At 43.7% G+C, this 12,878-nt stretch overlaps 1 protein-coding gene across 3 annotated transcripts in view; it reads right to left on the minus strand.

Moving 5' to 3' along the window:
* Positions 1 to 3,092: 3,092 nt before the first annotated feature.
* Positions 3,093 to 12,878, minus strand: part of LDLRAD3 (low density lipoprotein receptor class A domain containing 3) — an 852,030-nt gene continuing 842,244 nt past the window's right edge. For all 3 annotated transcript variants that reach the window (XM_007521826.3, XM_060176608.1, XM_060176607.1), the window contains 2 exons: positions 9,825 to 10,170; positions 3,093 to 6,094 (listed from right to left, as the gene is read on the minus strand). In XM_007521826.3, coding sequence (XP_007521888.1) covers positions 5,857 to 6,094; positions 9,825 to 10,170 — 584 coding nt within the window. In that variant the 3' untranslated portion in view covers positions 3,093 to 5,856. The remainder of the gene's footprint in view (positions 6,095 to 9,824; positions 10,171 to 12,878) is intronic.

Below are 12,878 nucleotides of genomic sequence, written 5' to 3' on the forward strand. Positions count from 1 at the left end.
TGTGGATGGTGTTGAGAAACTGTCTTTCCAGAGAAGCGACATTTGAACCTGGCATAGATCTGTATTCCCTATCTTGGAGTCTGAATCAAATTATATGGGTTGGTCGAGTTTCTTCTTTAAGGATGTAGTGAGTATGTTCAGTTTGAAATGAAGTGTGGAAAAATGTATTTGGGGACTGGTGCCAAAATTCACTTCAGCTTTTTCCAGAATACCTAACAGATCTCCTTTCCCAGTTTCCTTCTCAAGTAAATGTGGTTGTATGCTTGACTAGACTCTGGGCAGTGGAACATGAGTGAAAGGGTCTGTGCTACTTCCAGGCCTGGTCCATAAACACTGCCCAGGTATGCTCTTTTCTGTCTTTTCCTCACCTGGCTCACTGGGATGATTCACCAGGGTGAATCTGAAAGCCAAATATTGCCTGGTACTAGAACTGTGACTCACACTTGCTCAGCCCACAAACCCAAATCAGGTACAACAAAAGTCATATTAAAGTAGATAAGCTTCCCTCAACAGTGCAACCCAGACTCCCATGGTCATGCTTTTAAGTCCCAAACCTGACAAAAATTTAGCTTTTCAGGTCCTATGATACCAACTGCCCTAGAAAATCCAAGTTGTGATATTCTAAATATTGATCATTTGGGGGGGGGGTGTAAGAAGGATAAAGTGGGGAAAGTTCGGTTTGTGTGAGTATTTGAGAGGTAATCTTTGGGTAGCTTGATAAGCTAGAGTCTCAGTGTATGATGGCAGAAAAGAACCCAAATTGGGGGAGAGAATGTTTTATAGATGCCTACCATGGGGAGATGGGAAATTGTGCCCATGTATCAACAACTGTATTGTAAACCACTAACCTTCCCTCAATAAAATGACAGCAACAACAACAACAAGAAATGTATCTTAGATCCCAACAACAAAATTCTGTGCAAGTTGGGGGTGACCTTCTGGTAAGTAATCGCCCCCACTTAAGCAATTTCAGTGGTGTAAGAAAACTTCTGGAGTCCATAAGACATTCTCTCTTTCTCTCTCTCTCTCAGGGTTATCGTTGTGACTTGGTGCCAACACAGCAAATCCACCACTCCTGGCAGCCATGTTTCCCTTTCTATCGTATTTGAGAGGACAGAGAAAAATTGAGAGGAGGGGGCTAGGTGGTGGTGCACCAGGTTAAGCACACATATCATCAAGCACAAAGACCAGGGTTCAAGCCCCCACTCCCCACCTGCAGGGCACCCCTATAATATGTAAGAGAATCAGTGTAATTTCTCACTGACACTTCACTTAATGATCTCACTGAATGTACTTTCTTTTCTTATGAACTTATCACATTGACTTTGCAGCTTTCTGAAGCTCCTTCTTTCACTTTTTTAAACTTTGCCTTGTCTGATGGTGGAAAGCTAGAAAAGATGGAAAGCACCTCTCAGATCACTTGTCTCCATGGATTTTTCCTCAAGAAAAAGAGAAACGTGCAAATGTAGTTTGGCCAGAATCTCTGCATTCAACCCAACTATTCAAAAACTTATTGAAGCCTCAATCTTACATTTCACCTCAATCTTACATTTTCTTACTGGAAAGGAGCTAAAAGGGCCAGTTTTTAATAAAACAATTTCTAAGATCCTTAAAACTGCCTGCTTCACAAGTTCTTCTTTAAATTCATTAGTTTGGTGCCATTTCAAGGGTCCTAGATTCCACAGACCATCAGCATAGATTTTCTAAATGTTCCCAGTTTTGGATCTCCATTCCATGTGGGAATGACACACACACACACCAGTGGTTGGTAAACTATAGTTTGGGGTCAAATCCAAAACAGTTTTTGCAAATACTTATATTGTATTAGAACAGTCATTGCCTTAAAAAGTGGTGACTATATAAAAAATGGTGACTTCACTGTTTTCAGCCAATCTTGGATGGACCTTGAAAAATTCATGTTAAGTGAAATAAGTTAGAAACAGAAGGATGAATATGGGATGATCTCACTCTGTGGCAGAAGTTAAAAACAAAATCAGTAGAGCAAACACAAGTAGAACCTTAACTGGAACTGGCATATTGCACAAAAATAAAAGACTCTGGGGTGGGTGGGGAGAATACAGATCCAAGAAAGATGACAGAGGACCTAGTGGGAGTTGTATTATTATATGGAAAGCTAGGAAATGTTATGCATGTACAAACTATTGTATTTACTGTCAAATGTAAAACATTAATTCCCCAATAAAGAAATTAAAAAAAAATAACAGTCACTACCATTCATTTGTGTATTACCTATGGCTTCAGAGTAAAAAATATTATCTGGCCCTTTAGACAAAAAAAAAATATTACTCTTTGGTCTAGATCAATGCTTTCCTTCTCAATCATTTCTTCATCTTGGCACCCATAGTAAATGGCACTCTGAGAGGTAAAGGAGGTGTGAAAAACCTTTGAGTTCTACCACTTGGAAAGGTCTACTTCAGACTACCTGACATAGGACATAACCCGGCATTTGCCTCCTTTTTGAGACACTTTAGGACATTTAATACATGATATAAATCTTGGTTCCGCAGCTCCTCTGTTTAGAAACTCATGTGGATTTCACTTTTGGTCAAGGCTAGTTAGTTACTCCTCCCACTCATGAATGGTGGGTGGGGTGCTGACCTCCTAGGTATTTTAACTTTGCATTTAATTGTCCCTGTGGCATCAGTTAACAGCTGATTCTAAAATAAGACTTGTAAGAGTGCAGAGATGTGTTTATCACAGCTGGTGCCAATCTCAGGTCATTTGGGGCTCAAAATGAATGAGCAGCCTACTTGTGCAAGAGCTAGTATAACCCCGGAAAAGGTGGCCAGAATCTGTTATCATAGTCTTTTCCCTCCAGCAGTGTCATTGATGTGGTAGCTAATGGCCATCCTTTGAACTGACAGCCCGAAGACCATAACATTCACTGGTGGCCATGATGTCACCTCCATATTTCAACCACCACATCAACTGTAGAACCTTTAACTGCCCGTGACATTCTGAGGTCCCATGGGTCTATTTTATTATGGCATAAAATCATTGCAGAAGCCACACTGTCCATTCTTTTGTAGTACCACAGAGGAGAAAAATGGGTTAAGAACCATTCATATCAATAGGAAGAATGAAATTGCAAGTTTACTGGAAAGTATTTCAAATTTATTTGAAAACTTAAGAAAAATAAAATAAAAACAAACACAGCAAAAAAAAAAAAAATAATAAAAAACCTAACCAAATTCAGAAAGCAACCACACACAATCTTTCCAGTTTACATCAACTTTGGACATCACACACGACTTATTAACCACTTAGTTGCATTTTTTAAAAAAGCCAATTGAAGAAAAAACAAAAAAAAAAAGAGGGAGTTGAGTCAGGTGATGAGCTGTTGATCACAGTGAAATTATCTTAATGATAAAATAAAAAGGACTCTCTGGCCTCATTTGAGAAAGAGCAAAGATGGTTTTCGGACAGGTATAGACTGAGGCAATGTACAGAAATATCCTGGTTAGAATGAGTTAAAACTGTTGCTGGCCACTTATTCATTATCTGAAGTAGGAAAAAAAAATCCATCAGCTTTGGTATCCTATTTAAATATTTTTTTTAAAAAAGATTCATTTTAAAAAAGCAAATCTGTAATAAAAAGTCCCTATGTTTTTTAAAAACATTAATCGGCTCCCTTTATCTGCAAAGACAATTTGTTTTTCTCTAAGATGCCTGGAAGCAGAAAAGCATGTGAGATTAATTCACTGCACAATTAATTAAAAGTAGAATCCCTTCCTCTAGACAACTTTCAGAGCACCAGAAAGAAGCCGGGTCTTACTAATCAAAGGGAGAAATAAAGCCATTCTGACTCACAGGAGATGAAGTGTTCCACCAGAGCTCCTAATATACTCTGGCTGCCATCAGAAGTTCTTTATTGGGTTACTCAGCACATAACTCAAGTGGTGTTTCTAAAATGAAAGACACAAGCAACTAGGTTCCTTTTATTTACTTAGAAAAACCAAAATCATCAAAGTGGCTAGCTTTCCTGTGACATACTTTGGATTAATTTATTTTAAAGTCTGCAGAACAAGATCACTGAACACCACTTCATCCCCCTTCTGCAGGCTCCTTTTGAATCAGCATCAAAGAAGTGACTGAAAAGTTTCTTCAGTTGTGGAGCAAAGTCCTTGAATGGGTGAGAACCACCTGGAGTGGCTGCACCTGGTTCCAGTTCTGTTCCCAGTTAGCTGGTGTGGTTTCTTGCTAAATAACACCTATGCTTCTCCCAGTCATTTCCCTAGGGGATGGCCCCTGTGGTGGCTGAACACAGAAAAAGAATAAAACCAGCATAAACAGGAAGACTGGGAAGTGATGGAGAAGGCATCCTGCCTTCTGCATCCTTCAAGGACTCCATAAATACTAACTCAAAAAGTGCAGCGAAGCATGAACGCCTGAGCGTAGGTCCGTCCTGAGTGACTTATTAGCACTCAGTGAGACAAAGGTGTCATTTATTTTTTGCATCTTTCTTTGGACCTCACTAAAGGAAAACAAAAAGCAAAAAAGAGAGAGAGAGAGAGAGAGAGTTTTCCTATACACATATAAATAGTCCCTTAACTGGAAGGGGAAAAACAAACAAAAAACCAAACACACTGTTTCAAATGCATTTCCAAAAGATTTAAAAAGAAAAGGTCCAAATGGCAAATCTTGTCTCCAAATTGTCTACAGTGCTCATATCCCAGAGAAGCTATGGGAGGGGAAGAAGGACCTGTTTCTGTATAAGTACCGCGTGCCAACCGATTGCGCCACTGGAGCTCCGAAGGACTTGTTTCTAACCTTAACCCTGGTGCTGATTTCTGGGAATTGGGCAGGGAGTGTGGGCAGTGCAGGGAGTGGGGAGCCTTAGTGGGAGGTACTGAATGCGGTTCTCACATGTGTGAGGAACCACAGTGTCCTCAAGTCCAAAAGCGAAGATGATTAGAACAGTGTTATGGGGATTTGGGAGGCTAGTATTGAAGTGGCATGGAAAGGAGCAAGACAGGCTGGGTGTGGTTTACAGGAATAAAGGCCAGATTAGATTTGGGGCCAAAGTGGGTCCTCATCCCTTGCCAACTGGCAGGTCTGTTGGGAGGGTGACAATTCAGAAACCAGGGCAGAGGCTTGGTTCTTGGCAGCCTGCATTTTTCTGAACTGAGAACTCTGATTATGTGTCAGAACTGAACTCAGTATCAAAACGGAACTCAGTATCAGAACTGAACTGAGAACTCTGGTGGGGGCTCCATGTCTGTTCTGGGATGAGGCTGATGGTACTTGCTGTTAGAGAAAGTACTTCAAAAAGATAAAAGCCAGAATCTACCCAGAGCAGAGCTCCAGAGTCATGCCTGACACTGCAGTGACACACACAAGTGCTGAGGAACATAACTCATGTCATAGGTTCTCTTTGGCTGTTGCTGAACTGAGAGTAACATAGAGGCTAGTGCAAAGGAGGCTGGTCCAGTGTCTCCTGACCCTCTCCACATCCAGGAACAGCACAGAAACACTGCTTTCACAAAAACTACTCAAACAGCGTTTTGGCCCATTGTGTCCGAGTCTACACCACTTACTCCGTGAGATGCCAGCATTAACAAAATGATGTCACAAGTGAGGCCATGATCCTGGGCCCCCAGGAAGACTGACCTCCCCATAAAGATGCACAGTACATCATATCCACTGAGAGACCAGAAAAGTCCTGGGTGGGTAACCCTCCAAAGAACGTTCCTGAAATCTGGGAGAGGAAGGGCATGGAGAGATACCCCAAATCACTCCTGGAGGCACCCTGTGAAGATTCCCATGGGTGTGGACTGTTAGGATGGTAACAAGTCAGAGCAGATTAACCCATACGAACTTTGGAACAACTGTAATTTATACTTCTTCGGTGCCCAGACTGGGCACAGAGTCCCTGGGCTCATTGTTGCCTTCTGGAGAGCTGGGCTGCCCAGGGTTGTGGCTGGTGTCTTCTACACTCAGAAGACTGCTGGCTGCCTGGGAACTGGCGCTGTCGGCACTACCAGACCGGGAGCGGTAAGGAGGCAGGTCGGCTTGGTTCAGGGACTCGGTGTCGGAAGAGTAGGGCGGTGGAGGAAGGTCGTACCATGCTGGTCTGCAGTGGAGGAAGCAGGATGAGGCAGGGGAGATGAGAGAAGAGAGGAGAGAATGCATTAGAGCCAAAGCAAAGGAAGTCAAGCTAAAACTTTTCCCTATTATTATTAGATTTATTGAATAGAGACAGCCATAAATCAAGAGGGAAAGGGGAGACACAGAGAGAGAGAGAGAGAGAGAGACAGAGACAGAGAGACACCTGCAGCACTATTTCACCACTCATAAAAGTTTCCCCCAGGGCGGGTGTAGATAGCATAATGGTTATGCAAAGAGACTCTCATGCCTGAGGCTCCGAAGTCCCAGGTTCAATCCTCCACACCACCATAAGCCAGACCTGAGCAGTGCTCTGGTGTTTCTCTCTGTCTTTCTCTCTCTCAAAAATAAAATAAATAAAATAATTAAAAAAAAATTTCCCCTTGCAGGTGGGGATCAGGGGCTCAAATTCCGGTCCTTACACATTGTAATATGTGTGTTCAACCCCCCCCCCCCCTTTTGACTGGATGCTGATGTGAGGAATGTGATTTTCCAAGTCCCAGGGCAACACAAGCACTAGAGAAACCAGCAGTTTGCAACAAGGTCACTGTGCCCTGGGTGCTCTGTGCTGACCTGACAGCACTCAAACCACATCCTTTGGGTGGACCTGCAGGGAGAGGTGCCAAGCTCCCTTGGCTCATCCTGAGTGGCTTGGCAGCGCTGTGGTCAGACAAGTGGCGGGGCGGCTGTTTTGGTGGAGCCTCTGATGGTTCCCAGAATCTGAGGTTCTTTTTTTTTAAAAAAAAAAAAGTTTAAATTATCTTTATTTATTGGATAGAGACAGAAATCAAGAGGGTAGGGGGAGATGGAGAGGGAGACAGAGAGACACCTGCAGCCCCGCTTTACCACTCATGAAGCTTTCTCCTCTGTAGATGGGGACTGGGGGCTTGAACCTGGTCCTTGTGCAATGTAACATGTGTGCACAACCAGGTGCGCCACCACCCAGCTCTGAATATGAGCTTCTTATTGCAAGTCAAATCTCCCTGGACTCAGGGAAGTGAGAGGACAGTGTCTGAATGCCTGTTTCCTAAGGTCACTAAATTGACAACGATGACACTGTGTGTAATGACACAACAGGAAGGACACTTGGCTTTTCAGTTCTCGGGTCCTGAAGGCTGCACAGCATACCTGGCATCTGTCACTTCATTTATGGTTCATAAGTGTGCTAACAGGAAGCTGTTCATTTTATGCTCACTGCTCAGGAAAGGAAGCTGAGGACAAGGAACAGGAAGTGACTTGCACATGTAACTCATGAGCTGCAGTGCTGGGATTTGAACCCAGTTAATGTGCCCAGATTCATCAATTAAACCTTGGCTTACACTGAATGGGTCTAAGGAGAAGGCTGTGAGCCACGAGTGAGGGTTTTTTTTTTTTTCATGCTTACACTTATTTGTAAATAGACCTTTATGTGCCATCTTGGAAGCTATGCTTCTTTTCATTAGGAGGGGGAGTCGGGCAGTAGTGCAGCGGGTTAAGCACAAGGACCGGCATAATGATCCCGGTTCGAGCCTCCGGCTCTCCACCTGCAGGGGAGTCGCTTCACAAGTGGTGAAGCAGGTCTGCAGGTGTCTATCTTTCTCTCCCCCTCTGTCTTCCCCATCTCTCTCAATTTCTCCCTGTCGTATCCAACAACGACGACAATAATAAAACAAGGGCAACAAAAGGGAATAAATAAATATTAAAAAAATAATAATACAAAGGCTGCATAGGGAAAGTTCAGAGGAGTCTGGTTACTTCAAACTGTCCCCCTGGGGGCCGGGAGGTAGCGCACCAGGTTAAGTGCACAGAGTGCGAAGTGCAAGGACCGACATAAGGATCCCAGTTCGAGGCCCCGGTTCCCCACCTGCTGGCGGGGTTCACTTTGCAAACAGTGAAGCAGGTCTACAGGTGTTTATCTTACTCTCCCCTTTCTCTCTCAGTTTCTCTCTGTCCTATCCAAAAAAAACAGTAGCAGCAGTAACAACAATAACAGCAATGATAACAATGGGAAAAAGGTGGTCGCCAGGAGCAGTGGATTGCAGGCACCCAGCCCTAGTATAACCTTGAAGGCAAAAAAAAAAAAAAAAAAAAAAATCTCTTGCTATCCAGGCTCAAAGCAGGTGGGCTGCTGACTATGTTCCACGAGGGGCAGGGCATGTGGATCTAAAAGTCTTTTAAAAAGAAGGGAGTCGGGCTATAGCACAGCAGGTTAAGCGCAGGTCGTGCAAAGCACAAGGACCGGCATAAGGATCCCGGTTCGAGGCCCCGGCTCCCCACCTGCAGGGGAGTCGCTTCACAGGCAGTGAAGCAGGTCTGCAGGTGTCTATCTTTCTCTCCTCCTCTCTGTCTTCCCCTCCTCTCTCCATTTCTCTCTGTCCTATCCAACAATGACAACAACAATAACTACAACAATAAAAAAAAAACAACAACAAGGGCAACAAAGGGAATAAATAAATAAAATAAATATTAAAAAAATATTTTTGGGGCCTTCTGAAGTGGATTCTTTGAGATATTTTTGAAGGTCACCAAGAATGTGCAGAGGCTCAGCAGACAGGATACAGGTTCATTACCAGCACCAACTACAGAACTCTGCTCTTTGACTTTCTATGTTGGGGGCATCCTATACAATTCCTCTTATAATAAGTGTTTCCTCTACTTCACAAAGCTTCAAGAGTACTTTCCATTACTTTGTTTTTTAAAAAGGCAAGTAAAGTTAAGGAATTTATTTATTCTATCACTCACTCACTCACTCACTCACTCACCCATCCATCCAGTAGACAGGTAACAACCAAGCCTATAATGGGTACTGGGTACTGGGTAATGCTCTGCAGTTGTAGCAGGTGAGGCCCCAGAGTCAGCTGATGACCCGGATGTGTGCCAATATGGCATTACCATTGAGAATGAGGGTTCCCAGAGGGCCAGGGTCCTAACTGCATGTCCTGAGACCTGTACAAAATCTTTCCTCAACACTATCAACAGGTTCCAGGAAACCATAATGTTAAGCAAAATGGCATCTAATAAAAGCAGGCCCTTGAATAAAGTCATTTTGTTCAATATATTTTTTTTCCTCCAGGGTTACTGCTGGGCTTGGTGCCTGCACCATGAATCCACCGCTCCTGGAGGCCATTTTTTTCCCCTTTTGTTGCCCTTGTTGTTGTAGCCTCGCTGTGGCTATTATTATTACCATTGTTGATATTGTTCGTTGTTGGATAGGACAGAGAGAAATGGAGAGAGGAGGTGAAGACAGAGAGGGGGAGAGAAAGATAGACACCTGCTGACCTGCTTCACCGCCTGTGAAGCGACTCCCCTGTAGGTGGGGAGCCAGGGGCTAGAACTCGGGTCCTTAAGCCGGTCCTTGTGCTTTGCGCCACGTGCGCTTAACCCACTGTGCCAGCGCCCAACCCCCCATTTTGTTCAGTATTGTGTGGCATTACACCTTCTCAATTTTGAACAAAGCAAAGTTATTCCAGGACTTGTGACAATTTAAAATTCCCAGCTCCTGATTCCTCATGTGTAAAATTGAGGCAAATACAAAGGCTCCCTGGGCAAATGATAGAGATGATTAAGCGAGATGATATGATCATGGCATTTTGCAGGGATATGATAAATGCCAGCTTTTGTCAACGCTCCCAGTAGTTGAATGCAGGTTCTCTGCGAGATCTGGGAACCAGCTGTGTGCACATGTTCCCCGTCCCCATCAGGTGTCCCCAAGCACACACCTCTGGTCTAGCAGGGCCTCTGAGTAGGAGGGTGGGGAGCCCACCTCTGATGCATTCTGCTCAGCCTGACTGGCCACGTATTGGATGCCATTGTTGACGTTGTACGTGACGTTGCAGTGATGCGGGTGGTCCAGCACCACTAGGCGGGAGAGCAGGACGGGATGCTGCAGCCGGTGCACTGGCAGTGTCATGAGGTTGTTGCGCTTCCGCTGGTGGTGCAGGACCAGGGCCAGCAGGGCCACCACCAGCACAAAGATGACAGAGCTGCCGATGATGGCGTAGGTGATGCTGGGGTAGTACACCAGCTGGTTCTCAGAGGTCACGAACACCTGTCCACTGCCTGGTTCTGAGAAGCGGGGGTGGGGGAGAGAAAGGGAGAGAGTTACACATGATTCTCAAGAGCCAAAAAAAGTCAAATGTCATTAGCTGGTGAAAGAACAACGCTATGGGATAGCCACACAAGTGAACAGCATTTAACCATGAAAAATAACAAAGTGCTGACTCATGCTACATAGATGAACATCAACCACTTTGTGCTAAGCTGAATCAGGCAGACACCAGAGAATGAACACTGTACTGACTGAATTCAATGATGTGCTCAGGGAAGGCAAGTCCACAGAGACAGAATGTAGATTAATAGGTGCCTGGACAGAAGTTGAAAAACAAGATCAGAAGGGAAGCACAAGTAGAACCTGAACTGGAGTTGGCGTATTGCACCAAAGTAAAAGACTTTGGGGTGGGTAGGGGGGAGAATACGGGTCCAAAAAGGATGGCAGGGGACCTAGTGGGGGTTGTATTGTTATGTGGAAAACTGAGAAATGTTATGCATGTACACACTATTGTATTTTCTGCTGAATGTAAAAACACTAATTCCCCAATAAAGAAATTTAAAAAAAAGGTGTCTGGGGCTGGGAATAAGAACAGGGAGTAACTAGTGATCGGTATTGATGATCTGGAGGAGTGAGGGGGGAGAAGAGAAAATTTAAGAGCTGGATATTGATAGCACAATTTGGTAAATCGAATAATGAACAGTATAATTTAAATGAACAAATCTTACACCACAGAAATTATACCTCAGCTTAGAAATCAGACTCAGGAAAAAAAAATCAGACCTAAGAAATATACTATTTGGGGAATAGGAATAAGTAGCTTTTGTGGCAGAAATCAGTTGTTCACTAGAAGTTTGTAAATACTGGGTTGTTAGAAAAGTCATGAAGTATTTTTCAGGTTTTTTTTTTTTTCAGTGCAAAAATGTATCATGACTTTTCTGACATCCCAATATAATATACATGAAGAAGATAGGTCAGTGTGTCCGGGGTTGCATGTCTGCAAAATATTCATTCTATGTGAATTCCTATTGCAATCTTTCTACAGCCATGCACTCTGAATCAGATCAAATCCCATATCCTCCATGAACTAGCTATGTGTCTTTGAGAATGTGGTCATGACAAGAGAATTTCCAAAATTTTAGCCTTAGAATACGTGCTTATAATATGATTATAATAAGAAGGCCTCAACACAGAACAGGATAACAGAAGAAAAGGGTTAAGAATGTGTAGGAAGTAGTGCAGCAGGTTAAACGCACATGGTGCGAAGTGCAAGGACCTGTGTAAGGATCCCGGTTCGAGCCTCCGGCTCCCCACCTGCAGGGGGGTTGCTTCACAAGCAGTGAAGCAGGTCTGGAGGTGCCTATGCCTATCTTTCTCTCCCCTCCTCTCTCCATTTCTCTCTGTCCTATCCAAAAACAATGACAGCAATAACAACAACGACAACAACAATAAACAACAAGGGCAATAAAAGGGAAAAAAATAGCTCCCAGGAGCAGTGGCTTTGTAGTGCAGGCACTGAGCCCCAGCAATAACCGTGGAGGCAAAAAACAAACAAAAAAAGCATGTGCAGAAACTCTGAGACAGGGCAGGTGGTTGTGTAAAAGTGGAAGGTTGAAGTAAGTGAAAACAAAGTTGAGACCATGAAGGTCAGACTGAACTTTTACTGAGAAGGCCCCAACTCAAGGGCCAAGAGAGTAAGATGTTTGATACAGAAAAAGCAGTGTGCCAACCTGTATCTGCAGTAACCAAAGTTACTGACTTTTGTCTTTAACTGCGTGTCACATCAGTTTATGTAATTCTGGCTAGCTTTTGCCCTCCTAAAAGGCACTCCCGCCCTCTTATGCTCAGGTATAGTAACTAAGGCAGCCAGACCCTGAGCAATGGGTATAAGTCCCACCCCCTTAGCCTTGCAGCCTCTGCTTCTGTAATGACACTTTTGGTTCTCAAGCCTTCACCCCGTATAGAAGCTTGTACTGTCCCTTTGTTCAAGGCCGGAGTTCTCAGAAAGATCTGAACTTCTGGCCTGTATGTAAATAAACTTCCTTTCTCCCTTCACCCATCTCTCGGCTCTAGTCTTTTTGATTTATAGCGGAGTTCCTTAATCAACCGTTCTGTGCTGTAATGGCCTCATCTGCAAAATGGAGAAAGTACTTGTCCCCACCTAACTGAGTTGTTATGAGCATGAAATGAGGGAATAACTAACTATTCAGCACTGAGAACAACAGCTGACACAGGGTGTTAAGCAGGGTGTGCGCAACATACATAAATGTGCTCTCTCCTATTCCATGAAGTAGGTGTTGTGAGATACACTATTTTTTTTTCCTTTTCATTCCTGTTTCCCAATCCTCCAAATATTCCTAGTCTGAGACAAAGAACACCTTCCTAGAAAAACTCCAAGCTTTCTGTTAGTTGTCTTTCTAGTTATACTCAACCAGGTACTAAAAGTTACAATGTCCCTGCTGGCCACTGCTTCAGTGATGGAATGTAGATCAGTGGTGGAGGGGTGTGATCAACTCCTTGGATCACTGGGAGGGCAAAAAATAATGAACATGCAAAATGCAGAACACAGTGCCTGTAAGATTTACATTCAGTAATGCTAGTCCTTTTATTCCCCCCTTGTTTACTGAGGCCAAATATACAGGTGACGTGAAGTTTACCATTTACACTATACAGTTCAGCAGCCTTAGGTACATTCAGGTTGTACCCCTATCACCACCATCACTTC

Source organism: Erinaceus europaeus, chromosome 17, assembly GCF_950295315.1.
Source record: "Erinaceus europaeus chromosome 17, mEriEur2.1, whole genome shotgun sequence".
In the NCBI taxonomy this organism is placed as follows: Eukaryota; Metazoa; Chordata; class Mammalia; order Eulipotyphla; family Erinaceidae; genus Erinaceus; species Erinaceus europaeus.